The 17,408-nt window shown below is 37.5% G+C and overlaps 1 protein-coding gene across 5 annotated transcripts in view; it reads left to right on the forward strand.

Annotated features, from left to right (window-relative positions):
- Window positions 1-17,408, forward strand: part of LOC127573656 (serine/threonine-protein phosphatase 2A 56 kDa regulatory subunit gamma isoform) — a 119,144-nt gene that overhangs the window by 75,303 nt on the left and 26,433 nt on the right. For all 5 annotated transcript variants that reach the window (XM_052022106.1, XM_052022192.1, XM_052022271.1 and 2 more), the window contains 6 exons: window positions 796-926; window positions 3,830-3,889; window positions 10,219-10,327; window positions 12,965-13,018; window positions 15,244-15,414; window positions 15,565-15,692. In XM_052022106.1, the coding sequence (XP_051878066.1) occupies window positions 796-926; window positions 3,830-3,889; window positions 10,219-10,327; window positions 12,965-13,018; window positions 15,244-15,414; window positions 15,565-15,692 (653 nt within the window). The remainder of the gene's footprint in view (window positions 1-795; window positions 927-3,829; window positions 3,890-10,218; window positions 10,328-12,964; window positions 13,019-15,243; window positions 15,415-15,564; window positions 15,693-17,408) is intronic.

Here is a 17,408-nt window from a genome sequence, read left to right on the forward strand (position 1 = left end):
AATGTTCAGATGCAGTAAATTAACTAGAATTTTCTATTTTTATTGCAATTCAAAGCTATAAAAAAAATTGGTGTTTTGCTTACAGCACTACGCTTCAAAAATAGCTCATTTATTGAGGTGCTTTGTGAACTCTTATTAACAGACGCCAGAATAAATGCAAGTTTGTTTTTCTGTATAATCTCTTAAAAGCCTCAAAGCAGTTCACGCATCACAAATGACTTGTGGTGACTATTGTGTTAGAAAATGAGCTGGTCTTTTTGTAAATAGCAGATTTGAGCCATGTGGTGGCTACCAATGCTTTCTATTTTGTAACTGAATAGGGAGCTTGAGGGTTACACTTGAATGCTGGCTCCTCTGGTAGTGTAGAGCTCTCGTTGCTACAGTGTACTATCGACTTAGATTTAGTGAGGGCATGATCTCAAAACATTTATGCTGAGACACTTCTGAATCAATGTTGTAAAATGTTATGGGGTACTTCATAAGAATGCCACAGAGTGGTTTTTAATGAATTTCTGTAATCTCTTCTGCCTTGCGAATCTTTTCAACAGGTTGTTTTGATCAACTTAATGTTAGGAAGTTAAATGTGACTTCATGTGCCTGGAATTCCAAATCCTATAACCCTCTCTGGGTTAAATAGGTGATGGCGTTATTGCCTTCTAAAATGCACTTTTAAGCTTAATTAGATATCATTATGGATATTGTTTACTTTTGCCAAACCTATCTCACCAATAGAAATTCTTGCTGAGCCAGGAAAGTGCTAATAGTTTTTAACATGTTTTATCCCTATTTCAATAGCTATTAGAACTGTTTGACAGTGAAGATCCACGTGAAAGAGACTTTTTGAAAACAACCCTTCATCGCATCTATGGAAAATTCTTGGGCCTAAGGGCTTATATCCGAAAACAAATCAATAATATATTTTATAGGTATGTTCATTTTAAAAAGTATTCATCAATTTGGATTTTTTTAGTTGATGTGGAATATAGTATGTTGTAATGGAGATGGTGGTTGCCATCACATGGACGAGTTAAATAAATACTATGCTTTTGGGAGTAGGTTTGGATGAGGGCTATCGTGGTAAGTGACTCCTAACTACCCAAAGACTTTCCACTGTCTTAAAGGCACATTAGGATTGCAATAGTGTACTTCTGTCTCTCAAAGTACAGCTCTGACAACATTATCCAGAACAAAGCAGAACACCTGTGACTCCATTCATGCACCCTAAATGTTTCTCCCCCATCAACTCGACAGGACTGTAGTGTTCGTGGTAAAAGATACCCTGCATCAACACCAAGATTTCAGCAGCCCTTCCTAAGCCTGTCAGTGAAGCAATTCTCAGCTTGCACACAAGCTTTTAAGTTATTAGTGAAGTAGGTTTAACCATTGTAAGAATGCTCTAATCTTATCTTGACTAAGTGCTTTGCACAGTCAATTCAATTCTCTACCCTTGAAGCAAAAAAATGTTCAATCCAAAACAAATGGTAACAAATTACTTTGTAAAATGACAGAAGAGAAAGAAATAAATTGAAACAGTTTGTACCTTGCTGTTTCATTTTTATTTGCTTTTCTCTAATCGTTGGCTTTTAAGATAACTGTTACCTTGATAACTTGGGTCTGTACCTTTTATCACAGTTATTTCCTCTGTTCTCTCCACCCCACTTCTGCAATTTAAGTTCACTTGTTCTCTCACTTTTCCTGTTCTGATGAAGGGTCCTTGGTGGATGCTGCTTGATCTGCAAGCATATTATAGTTGTCTGCTATTATTGAACTTATTATTTACAACTTGGTGGCTTACCTTGCTAGTCCTGAGGGTAAGAAGATTAAATTTTGTAATTACATGCAGGTTCCCTACCCAATTTTTTTGAATAAAAATGACCAAATAAAGTTTTCATGGTTATCTTTCTGAAATTCAAGATGCATTAATTGACAGATTTAATGGACTGGATTGGGTTTAACAAGCCCTGAGTCATCCACTATGCTAGCCCCATAGCCACACTGATCTCCTGCAGTCATTACTGTTTCAGTCTTCTAGAAAGCATAGTGAGCAACAAGGCTGCAAACAATGGAAAGTATGGCCCTGCCCTGATAGCCTTCTGACATTTCATAATCTCAAGGCCTTTTCAATGCTTCCAAATATCTCTCCTATCAGATGTATGAAAATTTTTTAAAGAAGTTATAAACTTTCATTAAATTATGAAAAGTAAAAAGGATAAGTTATTTAACACTGCTGCTAATTAAAGGAAAAAATATACAATGTGGAAAACCATGTTCTAAATGAAAGTCAGCAATGTAATCCATGGTTTACATGGATTTTAGTAAGGCATTTGATAAGGTTCCTCATGGTAGGCTTCTTCAGAAGGTCAGAGGCCAAGGGATCCAAGGAAGCTTGGCTGTGTGGATTAGGAATTGGCTTGCATGTAGAAAGCAGAGGGTTGTGGTGGAAGGAGTGCCCTCGGATTGGAAGGCAGTGACTAGTGGTGTCCCGCAGGGATCGGTTCTGGGACCTCTACTTTTTGTGATATTTATAGATGACTTAGATGAGGGGGTGGAGGGCTGGGTTAGTAAGTTTGCAGATGACACTAAGATAGGCGGTGTTGTGGATAGTGTGGAGGGCTGTCGGAGCTTACAGAGGGATATTGATAGGATGCAGAGCTGGGCTGACAAGTGGCAGATGGAGTTCAATCCAGAGAAGTGTGAGGTGGTACACTTTGGAAGGACAAACTCCAGGGCAGAGTACAGGGTAAATGGCAAGGTACTTGGCAGTGTGGAGGAGCAGAGGGATCTGGGGGTTCATATTCACAGTTCGTTGAAAGTTGCCTCACAGGTGGAAAGAGCAGTTAAGAAGGCCAATGGGATGTTGGCTTTCATAAGTTGCGGGATTGAGTTTAAGAGCCGCGAGGTTATGATGCAGCTTTACAAAACTCTAGTTAGGCCACATTTAGAGTACTGTGTTCTGGTTGCCTCATTATAGGAAGGATGTGGAGGCATTGGAGAGGGTGCAGAGGAGATTTACCAGGATGCTGCCTGGATTGGAGGGTATTGAATATGAGGAGAGGCTTAAGGTGCTAGGGCTTTATTCACTGGAAAGGAGGAGGATGAGAGGAGACATGATAGAGGTATATAAAATATTGAGAGGAATAGATAGAGTAGACAGTCAGCGCCTCCTTCCCAGGGCACCAATGCTCAAGACGAGAGGGCATGGCTTTAAGGTCATGGGTGGGAGGTTCAGGGGAGATGTCAGAGGGAGGTTTTTCACCCAGAGAGTGGTTGGTGCATGGAATGCACTGCCTGGGGTGGTGGTGGAGGCAGATACATTGAACAGGTTCAAGAGCTTGTTGGATAGGCATATGGAGGAACGTGAGATAGAGGGATATGCGGGAGTAAGGGGTTAGGTAGTGTGAGGGTGGTCTGATGGACGGCACGACACGGTGGGCCGAAGGGCCTGTTTTGTGCTGTATGGTTCTATGGTTAACCCATTCAGATGAAAGGGTGGAGTAAGCTGCAAGCCCACACTTGAAGTGTATTTGGCCCCTTGCATCAGCAACTAACGATGTCTTTGACGTGTAGTAAGTTCACAGAAGAGGAAGAGGTCAGATGCATATGCAACATGGTGCCAAGCTCACTGCAATGGGTGTGTACGGTCGCACATTCCAGCCCATAGGTTTCATTTTGTGCCATATTGAAACTTAATCTCTGGATTGCAAGTGATGTTCCATGAACACTAGGAGGCCATACTTGCAAAATTCAGCATTATTCTGGTTTTGGATTTAGTTGATAGGCTTAGATGCTATATGCTTAAATTAATTGCAATCTCTTTTATGTATCCTAGGTTTATTTATGAAACAGAACATCACAATGGTATAGCAGAGTTGTTGGAGATTTTGGGAAGGTGAGTGGTTGCTATTTTTAAGTGCTTTTACAACCTTTTTAAACAGATTTTTGTTGTTATGGCCATGAATTTACCATTTTGAAATGGAACATTTCCAAAATGTTACTTTGTTATGATCACCATGGGTACACTGTGGAACAGTGCATGGGTTAAAGCATTCTGGTTTGATCAGAAGATTTTTAAGTAGGTCTGTGGTATATCTAGAGGAAGTGTAACTAGGTTGCAGGTACAGTTTCAGTCCCATGTGGTAACACATTTGAGTTTATACATGCCTGTGATGAGGCTTATTATTCCAGTGGGTGTTTGCATTTATAAAGATCATGTTCTGCATTCTGTACTTGTATAGATAAGATCTTAAAATGAAATGAACTTTATTAAAAGCTCCAAATAATTGCATTATATTTAATGCAGAATTATTCGGAGTTGTGAAGCTCAGTTTTCACAGAAACTATGAATCCCTTGTTGGTTATGAGTGCTTTTAGATTGAAATTGTGCAAGTTTTAAACCTGTAAAGTCTTCCACTTCAGTGGAGGATGAATTTTTCCCCAAGGTTGATGAAATATTTCTAAACCAAATTTCCTCATTTCAACAAAGTGTTTCTTAAATGTGTATGTGTAATTTAGCTAGAAATATATTAGATGTAACTGGGGCTCATTTCCTGTTTTTGACTTTGTTTGTTGACAATTTGGTTTCTATTACTATTTGGAAAAATTGATTTCGGCTGTTTTTTTAAATAAAAACAATTTTCAACAGTTTTGCTAAAGGACATTAGATATCCTCAATTTTTTCTGAGCAATGTTGCTTGAGAAGGTGTTGCGTTCTTCACAATCACCTAAATTTCAATCGTAACAATAATCCTCCCATTCTTGCTCTAAACATAGAATGTAAACAGAATACTTAAAACTGGATTTTTTTTTAGGGCTTCTGTTAAGGCTCCATTTATTCCTCGCCATGCATGCAGGGTATTGCATGTCATTTTCAAAATGCTCTTGCATGTACCTGCAGCTCTGGCAGGCATATAGCAAAGTCTTGCTGCATGATCTCTTTTGCAAAACACTTCACTAATGGGTTCATCTGCTTGATTCAATATTGAGCACATTTCCACCATTGCCCAAACAAATGCATGAATGATATTGTACACTTTATCATGCTTTTTCATTTCATTTGGTTTCTTTTAATAACCTGTCCTGCTTTAGATGCTAAGCCTGGATATTTTAATTTTGTGTTGTGCTCTGAAATTTGGGTGATTTTTGCCAAATTATTTTTAAAGTTTAAAAATAAAACTCATTTGATTTGTGTGGGGATAAATTATATTTTGTTTAAATAAATCAGTACATCTATCTCAAGTAATAACAGAATACCTTAATAGTAGGATTTGGTAGAGTCAACATATTTATGAAGGGAAAATCATGTCGGACTAATCTTTTGAAATTCTTTAAGGATGTGATGAGTAATAGATGAGGAGGAACTGGTGAATATGGTTATTTTCTGAAAGGCTTTTAATAAGGTCCCACACAAATTTGGTTAACAAGGTTGGAGCACATGGAATTGATGGTACTACTGACATTGAGGATTGGTTATTGGATAGAAAGCAATGAGTGGATTGTTCTCATGTTGGCAAGCTCGTGGGGTCTCATGGAATTGGTGCTTAAGGCCCCAGCTATTCACAATATCAATGATTTGGCTGAGGCACAATGCCATATTTCCAAATTTGCTGATAATAGTAAGCTAGGTGGGATTATGAATGGGGAAGTCTCCAAAGTAATATGGGCAACCTGAATGAACATAGAACACAGAACAGGCCCTTCAGCCCACAATGTTGTGCCAACATAGCTAACCCTCCTACCTACAGAATGCCCATATCCCTCTATTCCCCTCATTCATGTGCCCATCCAAGCCCCTCTTAAAATTCCCCAGTGAATTTGCCTCCACCACCCTATCAGGAACACTTTCCAGGCATCCACCACACACAGTTTAAAAAAAAATACCCCTCATGTCTGCTCTGAACCTACCCCCTCACCTTAGATGTGGTGGGCAAGAAGATGGCAGATGGAATATAATGTGGAAAAATGTGAGATCATCCACTTTGTTACACATAACTAATGCAGAGTGTATGTTAAATGGTGAGAGATTTGAACATCAATAATTACACACCCTCCTTGGAGGGAGTGCAGTGAAGGTTCAGGGATGGCAGATTTGCCATAGAAGAAGAGATTGAGTGGACTGGGAGGATGAGGTGAGATCTCAAATGCTCAATGTTCCTGAAGGGTTTGACAGGCTAAATGCATGGAGGTTGTTTCCCCTAACTGAAGCCCACAACCATGGGGCGCAGTTTGGGTATGTGGGCCAGTTCAAACTGAGATGAGGAAGGATGTCTTCACTCAGGGGATGGTGAACCTTGGCATTCTTTACCTTGTTTAGCTGTAAAAACTCAGTCATTGTTCATTCAAAATAGCCAAAATGAATCATGGGATGTGGGGATAGTGCTGGAAAAGGTAGAAGATCAGCCATGATCTTCATGTATGATAGAGCAGGCTCAAATGGCTGGATGGCCTACTCCTTACTATCTTGTGTTATTATGTTCCCTCTGCTTCTGAAAATACCTTTTTGTTTGAAGACGCAAATATGTGCTAGTTTCTTTTATTATACAAAACTTTTTTGTACATGCAGAGTTCTAACTAGTAACAATAAGCCAGCATCTTGAATCAAACATTTGGTGCTACTGCGTTATCTGAACTTCCTTGGTTGGATTTTAAGGGAAGATTATTTCTTGTAATTATTACAAGTAGCTTTCAGTTGATAAAGTATTTTATCTACAAGAAAATGCAACTTGTATGCACTAATGAAAAATATCAGGTAATTGCTGCCATCTGCTGTTCTTGCCTACCTAAGTTGGTGCACTTAAAGTAATGTAATTAGCAAAGCAGCACCTTGAAATGATTTGGAATGAAAGGCCATGTACAAATGCAACCTTATAAACACAATAAATGGTCATACTTCATCTGCAGCTGAGGGTTAATTTCTTAACAGATATCAACAGCACCATAACAGGGAAGTTGTTAACTAGCATCTACTGCTACATACATACATTTCCTGAACTTTATCAAATTTTTTGTAGTAAATTGCCAATTGTTTTAACACAATTCTGACAGTTGGCTAGTTGAGTTTAACCATACTGCGGTGAAGTCTGAAGAACCCTATTCATTCATTGGTGTTGCAGTTAATGTCTTTATTTGTTGCTGTTGAAAAGTTTGCACCCTTGATTACTCCAGCTTGATGACCACTGTTCTTTTCCTAATGGAATACATTCATTGAGGAACTATTAACAATAATTCTGCAATTTGATCACAGAATAGTAACTAAAAAGTACTTAAAGTAATGTAACATATTACATCAATAAGTAGAGCAAACACAGTTGCCAGAGGTTGGGATGAAAGCATAATTTGAGGTCTTGGATTTAACATGTACTGTAAGTGAGAAAAGAGATTAATAATCTGTACTTGGACAATGTTGCCAGAAAAATAAGTGAAGTTGTGGCTTTCTGATAGCTGCTTTATTTTCCTGTCCCCCAGGAAAGACTTGACTCTAGATTTTTTGGGAGGGCAGTCAGGTGCTTCAAACACAAGTGATATCACCTCATTAGCAGCCTAGAAACCAGAGTTTTGCTTTTGCTGTAATATTTAAGGGAGAAATAGAACCTGAAGCCAATGGTAGGGTGAACGCACAGTCTGTTTTCCCGGGGAAGGGGAATTTAAAAACTTGTAGGGCATGGGTTTAAGGTGAGAGATGAAAGATTTGAAAGGGACCCAAGGGGCAACTTCACGCAGAGGGTGGTGTGCATATGGAATGAGCTGCCAGAGGAAGTGGTTGAGGCAGGTACAATTCCAGCATTTTAAACTACCTTTGGATAAGTAAATGGATAGGAGGAGTTTAGAGGGATATGGGCAAATGGGACTAGTTTGGTGGGCACCATGATCGGAATGGACAAGTTGGTCCGAAGGGCCAATTTCTATGCTGTCTCTATGAATGTACTATACGTGTGCTTCATATCCAGCTAGAATCGGAGATATTGAGATTTGCAGTGGCATAAAATCCATGATTTGAGTCATTACATTTATGGAAAAAACCTGATTCATCAAATTGGAATTGGAGATCTACTGAAAACATTTTAAAGGCCTTTTTTTAAAAAAAAGAACTAACAGACATAATTGTTTTGATTAACAAGGTAATATTTAATTTATTTAATAGCCTATTTGAATTGGGCCTTTTAATTGCATTGTCCTTTGCATTTCTTCAACCCCCCTCCATTTTAAATAGTGTCTTGCTCCCTACTCTAAACCATTGTTTTAAAGAAAAAGAAAGTCCTAATGGCCATTCACATCTGTCTCTGTATCGGTTCTAATACTGTTTCTGCTTTTATCTTCTATGTTCGCTCCATCCAATCGTATCTGGCTGTATCCCAGTTTCCGATGTTCCTTTTTCTTTTTAATAATTTTACTCCACCGTAGCCAGGAAAAACAATTCAATTACCAGCTGTTTCTCTTAAAAGAATGCTACCCATGATGAAAATCACCCTCAAAATGTCTGCTGCAACGGCTCTGCTACACCAATTATATAGCTCTTTTAATTTGAACTCCCTGAAGCTGCCGGATAAAACTATTCTTGGCTTCTGAATTGAGTTTTAAGATTTGGAATGCAGGCCCAATATTATGGAAAACATGTGATCACACAGCATCTGTGTGGTTAATGGCAATGGCACATGAATTTCATAAGACTTGCACATTTTCATTCATTAATTAGATCACTTGTTCCCCTGGCATATGCTAGATACATGTGTTTGGTGTAATATGAAAGGCAGTCCTTAGTCAACCCAGGTAATCTGGCCGTGAAAACCCATCATATTTGTTTGGTTTTTCCATTGCTATTCTTCAGGCTGACCATATCCTTCAGCTGCCTTAAGCATGCCTCCCTCCACACTCCATACAGATGTGGCAGAATTGTTTTACTCTACAACCTTAAAATAAAGAGGAAAAAATTGTCTCTGCACACTTGGTACAAATTTCAATCTGGCCTCAACTCCAATTTCTTTTCCATCATAAAAGCCAACTGCCACCTCTTGTCTGAAAGAATTAAGTGCTACATGAGCTGGAACTAGAAAAGTTTTTGAGAGCAGACAAAGTGGTGGGTACGGGTAAAAGCTACACTAACTTTTTTAGTTGCTTGACCATCACGCACCTTTCTTCAATGTACATTATAAAAACAGCTGTAGTGTGTGGACTAAGGGATAATACAACAGTTGATGGAGAAGGGTTGGAGGAATCTGTTCCCATTGCCCTTATTCAGCCTGCAATCTCCTAGTAGCACTTGCAATATATAGTCCTATTCCCTGCTTTCAGTAATCTCTTTTCCTGCCACCTTTGTAGTTTTTCCTGCTTATTGCAATGTCTGCTGTCCTGATTTGTAAAATACTCTCTTCTACATATCACTATGTTCCTATCAGCAACACTGCCACATCATTCACTTCACTGGATTTACTACCATCTCTTGGCCTCAAAACACTACCGAATACTTCCAGCCTCTGACAACCAGCACTTTTGACATGCAGCGATTTAAAGTAGCTGGGGTGACGGTGATGGATCATACTAGAATAAAACATTAGTTAACCCAGAAGTAGCTGCCACCACTACCCCTCAACCTCATCTGGATAAATTTTATCAACTCTAATTTTGTTACACTGAGCTAGTGAAATTATTTTGCAATCTTTTTCAAAAGTCCTTTAGCTCCCATCTTGCTTTCTCTTTCAAAATATATTCTTACTGTAAATCATGTTTGTCATATAAAATTGGCAGAAGAATTAAATGCCTAAGTACTCTTATTCATACTGTCTGCTTTTTATTAGAAGCAAGTTCAAAAATCATCTGTTCACAATGACTTCTTGAGCCATCTCATGTGAAACCGCATGCTTGACCTATGTTTTTGCTAATGCATTAAGTAACTGTACTCACAGCATGGCAGCAGGTTTCCCTAGCTCTGTCCTTTTTCTGACATTGTAATAAGTTAGAGCTGTTTGGAATGGTCAACATTATTTTAGCCTCAAAGAACTCTTGTAAATGGAGATGTATTGTGACTTTATGCAGGTTCTGTGGCTGTTCTTGAATTCTCTTAGTACTGATGGGGTTTTCATTTGTGTCTTGACTTTTTTCCTTTTTTGTAGGAGCGGTCTAATTTTCACCTGATTGAGAAATTCCACAAGAGATCTTGTAATATCAACTCATATTGTTTCAGACAGTCAAAGTCAAATATCATCAGCTGATATTTTTTCTTTTCAGTATAATTAATGGATTTGCTTTACCATTAAAAGAAGAGCACAAGGTTTTCCTACTGAAAGTATTGCTACCACTTCACAAAGTAAAATCTCTCAGTGTCTACCATCCACAGGTAACTTGAAACTTTATCTATTGAAATAGAGATGCCTTTGAATATGAGGTAGTAATTTGTTAAGTCATTAATTGTTCATTGTATTAACATGCAAACAAGTCCAGTTTATTTACTGTGGCAAGTCATAGTGCAATATGTTGAAATATTGGTTCCATAACACTGCAGTAACCTGTTCTTCCCTGCAAGTGTGAGGAAGGACCTGTTAATGTAGATTCCTAAAAGCAACCTCGGCACCAAATTAACTTTAGTAATCATTTTCATAAGGATATTGTTTTGGTTTAGTTTTTTAAATAAAACTAGCAAAAGGTTAAAACTATTTAGTTCAACAATCTGTCCTTTGCTCTTGAGGGTAGCTATATGCCCGTTCCAGAAATGCTTCTAGTTGTCTATTGAACATACTTGTACTAGGTAACTTTTGGTTTTGTGATGACTTTTTTGTATGTGTAGTATCTGAGGATTTTAAGCAGAGCTATTCATCAATTTCTCAACCACCCTAATTTTCAAAGTTGCTAACATTCTTTTGCAGTTTAATATATTTTGTAGGTTTTTCCTATCAGGACCACCTGCATTTGTAGATCAGGAACTATATGCACTTGGCCTCTTCACTTTTAATGGATTATGTCAACTTTTGATAGTTCACACTAGGTCTTGGTGTATCTTTCTACATCAATTTTAGGGAGGGTTGGATACTGAATCTTTAAGTGTACTTTGATCCAATTGTTTGGAGTTGATCTTCACATTAAAAGATGTTTTGTTTTGCACAAATGAAGAGCATATTGGGTCGAAGCTTTTTGAAACATGACTCAGCGTACAAAATCACCATCACTGTTCCCCATCTGCCAGATGCAGAGGGCCAATTCCACTAATCCTTTGCTTCCAGGTATCAGGTGGTGAGATTCACAGGAGTCGGCCTTGGGTGGCTTAATTTGAGGCCCCACCCCTAGTCGTCCACAACTACTGACAGTTGGGGACAGAGCTTTGACTTTGATATGTGGAGACATTCTAAAACTAATAATTAATGTAATTAAAAGTAAAAACTGAGGGGTGGGGGAATTCATTAACTTTTTTTTAAAAAAGTAATTAAAAACAATTAAATCTAACTTTTACATAGTCTGAGAATCCCTATTCAAATGTATGGGCCTCCAGTTCTATGCCAGGTCTGGCCTGCTGTAAGTAGTATTGAAAAGGCAATTTCCCTGCACTCCCAGCACAAGGCTCCACTACTGGACTCCATGTGGAATCCAGAAAAGGAGCACAGTGAGATATGGGGCAGCATCTGTCACACAGTAAGTTTCAGACTTGGCGAGTCTGCATAAGTGCCAGATCTACTTCCACTTGAATGGCTGAACAAGAGCTTCCAACTATGACCAGGAAGATTGGGTCATACATGTCAAGTGCTTGATGGTTGCATTAGCAAAGGATAGGAAAATATGGCAGAGTATCATCATACCTTGTCAGCTTGCTATTGCTTTGCTAACAAGTTCAAAATGCTTTGGTGCAATAGAAAAATGCATGATGGAAGAAAAATTGTTCACAAAACAAATGAAAGGATTTTGTTTCTGAAATGTAGTTAAAATGCTGTGGAAGATGCAGCAACTTAAATAAACAACCTGCTGAAGCACTCCATTAAGCAAATTATAACTCAATTATTTTGTTTCAAAAAATATCACCCTTTATAAAATATCAATAATGAGGCTAACGCGTTATGCCCAATCCTCTGAAGAGTTACTGAGTTTTACAGTGATAATGCAGCTCTTTGTGCATCAGATCGGAACAAAAATGGACACTCATTCCAGTTTTAATGGGGCAGGTCCTAAAGATAATGTATCATCACGCAATCCTAAATTTCCCTTTTTTGGTAGTTGCAAAATTTCACATGTATTGCACAAGCTCACAAATAATGAGTGTCTGAATTTTTTTCTTTCACTGCTTAAAAAATAGATGAATTAATAATTGCTCAAATCGCCCACACTGTATGCTGCAGGTGTGCCACATTGTGAAATAAGCTACTTGGCTACAATAATTCTGCAATAATTCCATATTCCTAAAGGAAAAGTAAATCTGGAAGAAAGAAAATCTGCCTAGGTCACCTTTGTGTATTGCTGGCTTCAGTTGCAGAGTTGATTGTTCTCATCTTTTCATTTGTAGCTTGTTTTGTGCACTTCTGAAGGGGAAGAATTCAGTAGATCTGCTTTTTGCTGCATACTGTTATCCCAAATGACCTTGTCAATAATGCTGAAAAGTTGAAATTTTAGCATCATACTGCACTGACAAGATCTAACTCCAGTGGTTAGCCCAGAATTTGTGAGTGTGCTGCAGTAGTTTTGGCACTATTGGGCAATTTCTTTAACTTGTTATCTGAACATCTTGAGTTGTCAAAAAAAATTTGAGTTTTTTCTTCCTATTTTCTATGTTGAATATATGCACAGACATCTAAGCACCTGGTAAAACTTCAATTCTGGTTTGATTAATTGATACCTATGATTTGGCATTAAACTTGCATATGTAAAGTTACTCTTGGACTAACATACATTGCATTTGAATAAGAGCTGCTGCAAAGTAAGGAAACCTACTAAGCAAGCATTTTAAGTTGCAAAGTATACACATTGCTTTAACCTGTTTCTACTCTTTATTTAGTTGGCGTACTGTGTGGTGCAGTTCCTAGAAAAAGACAGCACCCTTACAGAACCTGTGAGTTGACTTTAATTATGTGATCTGAGTTTATTTTCCATTGAGATATATTTGTATTAATTTTAGGGAAAATTATTCCTTTATGAAAGGGATTTGATTATTGTTTTAAGCATTTTTGAAATCTCTATTTTTGATTTCTTAAATACTCTAGTCCATAAAATATTCTGTCCATAAAAACAATATAAAGTATCTGAACTTGATAAGTTAAATGGGAAAGCTGTGAAGAGGACATAGTGCCTGCAAAAAAAACATTAATTGAGCAAGTGAGGAGGAGGCAGGTGGAGTACAATGTAAGTGATACATCTTGGTAGGAAGAGCAGAAAAGCAAATTATTTTCAGAATGGTGAAAGATTCATAAATATTTGTGTAAGGCAGATATAAGTATGCAGGTTTTAGAAGGTGGGAAAAAAGCTTGTAGGTATAGGAAGCAATTAGGGCAAATAGAGAAAATTCAATTACAAGAGATCTGGAATAGAAGTGTAAAGAAGTCTTGTTGCTCTTGTATAGGACTTTAGTGAGACCATATGTGATGTACTGTGTACAGTTTTGGGCTGCATCGCTGAGGAATGTACAGTATTGAAGTCAGTGTGGCATTAGTTTATAAGATTGATTCTTGGGAAGAGGAAATGTTGACCAAGAATAGTGATTGGAAGTTTGATCTATACCAGCTGGAGAATGGATATCTCATGGAAACAAGATTCTGAAAGGGATTGATAGAGTAGAGGACAAACATTACTCCAGAGGAAGGATGCAGAACCAGAGGTTGGCCATTTAAGACCAGAATGAAATTAAATTTTGTGTGGTTGTAAATCTTTAGAATTCTCTCCCTTGGAGTTGAGGATACTGAGTTGATGACTGCATTCAAAGCTAACACTTCTAGCTTTTTATAAGTACATTAGAAGATATGTTGGTGGTTAGGAAGTGGATTGGAAGTACAGGATCAACTGATGTTACTATATGGAGTAGGCTTAAAAGGACATATAGCCAACTGTTTTATATTGTGTTTCGAGAGTTTACTGTTCACAAATAGGAGCATAAGAAGTTGGAGTAGGCCATGCAGCCTTTTGAGCCTGCTCTGCCACTCATCAGGATCATGGCCGATCTTCCACCTTGGCACCACTTTTTGCACTATCCACATATCCATTGATTCCTATAATGCTCAGATTTGATTTCAGTTTAGCAACTGAGCATCCACAACCAACTGGGGTAGAGAATTCCAAAGGTTCACCACAAGTAAAAGCACATTCTCCTCATCTCGGTACTAAACTACCTACCACTTACTGGGATTGGTGTATTATTGTCACATGTACCAAGATACAGCAAAAAGCTTTTATTTTTTGTGCTACCCAGACAGATCATGTCATACATAACTGCATCAAGATAGTGAAAAGAAAACAATGCAGAATACTTGTGTTCAAATACACCTTGGTCTCTTTGAACACCAACACTATCCAATCTCTCACCATTTAACAAATATTCTGCTTTTCTGTGCACCAACATGGTTGACCTGCATTTCCTACATTATATTCCATCTGCCCTGTTTTTGACGACTAGTTCAGCTTGTCATCCTACTAAAGCCTCTTTACATCCTTTTTCTTATTCTTAATCCTACCTAATTTAGTATTGTCAAACTTGGAAATGTAACATGTTATTCCCTCAGCCAAATAGTTGATGTAGATTGTGAAAATGTGACTTTGTGAAATTTGTGACCTCATGAAGAATATGAACTTTGACCTTATCAAAAGCCTCTGTCATTCCCTCATACCCCATTCTTCTGCCTTTGTGAGGCACCTGTATTTGACCACCTTTGCATATCTATAAAAACTCAATGTATTTCAATTAAGAAATGGTCAACTTGTTGAAATACAATATCATAAAATTTTTAGTCTAGTAATAGACAATTATGAACATATCTAATATTGGAAAATGTCTGTTTTAAACGGTTACAAATTTCAAATGCAACATAGTGAAGTTGAATTAATTGTCAAGATGTTTGGATTTTATCGGCCTTGATCTGAGAAAAGCATGGAACTCTAGCATTTTTAACTGGAGCAGGAAGTTTTCAATGTTGAGAAATGTGATTGAAAACAATTTCCCCAAACTAGTTATTTCTATTTTTATTCAATAGTGAAGCCTTTTTTCTGCTGCTATTTCATTCTAAGCATATTAACATGTTACAGAATTTTCAAAGTATTGAGCTCTAATAATGGTTTTAACTTTTATAGGTGGTTATGGCATTGCTCAAGTATTGGCCAAAGACGCACAGTCCAAAGGAAGTGATGTTTCTGAATGAACTGGAAGAGATTTTAGATGTCATTGAACCTTCAGAATTTGTAAAGGTCATGGAACCATTGTTTCGACAGCTGGCAAAATGTGTTTCCAGTCCTCATTTTCAAGTGAGCATTAAGTTACACAGAAAATTGAGATGCTATTTTAACTTTATTTTTGCCTTGAAACAAAAATTGTCATTCCATAAATGGCACCTGAGAATTATTATATAATTTTAGTGTCCAGAATTCTTACTCTCTTTTTGTTCTGCATTATAGGTGGCAGAAAGAGCTCTTTATTATTGGAATAATGAGTACATTATGAGCCTTATCAGTGACAATGCGGCGAAGATCTTGCCCATCATGTTCCCATCCTTGTATCGTAATTCAAAGACTCATTGGAATAAGTAAGAGGACAACTGTTTTGTGTTATCTTTGGTCTTTCAGAAGCTCAATCAAAAATGCATTTTTAAAATAAGTAATAGGTAATAGATTTTTGTCTAATAAAAGCATGAATATTAAAAGATTGTTTCTGATTTTCAAACTTTGCTAGATAGATCTTCATGAAATAAAAAATGTTTCATTTGGACAATTTAAAATGGAATATACTTCAATTATCCAACTAATTTTGTTTTGAAGTATATTCAGTGCTAATAATCATAAACAATTTCCATGGCGATGAGATCAAGACTATTCAGCCACTTGAGCCTGTTCAACCGTTTGATTAGGTTGTAATCTGCATCCTGTTCTATTCTTTTTTGCTTTCCATCATTTAATACCCTTACTCAAGAATTCTGACTTAAAGCCATAGCCATTTGAGAATGAGGGAGTACTTCATTTCTTCCTTTTGAGGAAGTGACCTGAATAATAAACCTTGGGATTCTGGCCTCTTATTTTCTCTGAAAAGAAATTCCTTTGGTATGTCAACCAAAGCAAATTAATGTCTTAAACTGTGTTTACCTGTCTTTTAAACTGTAGAGATTACAAGCCACATGTATCCTTCATAATTTACCACTTAAAATGTAGCTGTTAAATCTGTGCTGTACTCATTTATATTAAATTCTCTAGGCTTGTGCTCAAGTATTTTACAACACCGCTCTTAAAAGTCAAATTCTCCAGAGGATCTGTTATGAAACATCTTAATTTGTCTATTAGCCTGTGGTTTAAATGTGCTTTCCTATTGCATGTCACCAGTCAAAAGATGATAGGATCACAGTTTGTGTACAAAATCTGCTAAATACACTTTAATCTGGTTCCTGAATTTGCTAGGAATATAACTAAAAAGCTTGTGTTACGTACCAGCAACAATAGAAAGACAGTCATGTATGTGTTAGAAACTATTTTATTAATAACTACTTGTAATAAGAAAAATAAAAACATTAGATATCAAACAACATAATCCCCAAAACTAAACTCAAAGTGTGTGTGTGGCAAATTCCCAAACCCCCAAGTCTAGGAATAGTTCTCAAAGTTCATTTCAGCAAGTCATCAGGTGAAACGTGAGCAAAAGCTTTTGCAAAACCACCATTGACTGAAGAGAAAATGTAGAGAGAAATTATGAAATCCACATATTCCATGATGGATCCCATACGACACCTTGATCTCTGATCTCCACTGCTTTGTTCCGAAGTATCTACCACCCCGAAGGCATTTGATATGTGGCCGCCCACAGAAATACCTGTTTCCCATTACAGGTTAATGACGAAGTGGACTCCACTTGATTGCTCCAAAAATCCATACATGATTGTAGTGACAGACACAGCTATTGTTCTTCGTCCATTGATACAGAGACCAGCAGTCAGTGCCCCTGGCCTCACTGAGCAAATCTTGATGACACCACACACACACTACTACTCTACTGTCCAGGTGCCTTAAAGGGACATTCACCAAATAGCAACCTGACTCGTAACACCTCCCCAAAAAAAAATTTCATCTACAAGAGCAAAATTTTTAACTGCATGTACAATTAGTAAAGTGATGTGCTATAATCATCATGCTATGTGATTACAGAAAATCACATTACTAAAGATAGTTTCCCATTTAACACCAGGAAAGGCCATTGCTGATTGCCTTCCATGTGATCTATCACATGATCACACTCCATCTTAACCATTCTCAAACAT

The sequence above is a fragment of the Pristis pectinata genome, chromosome 1 (assembly GCF_009764475.1).
Source record: "Pristis pectinata isolate sPriPec2 chromosome 1, sPriPec2.1.pri, whole genome shotgun sequence".
Lineage (NCBI taxonomy): Eukaryota > Metazoa > Chordata > Chondrichthyes > Rhinopristiformes > Pristidae > Pristis > Pristis pectinata.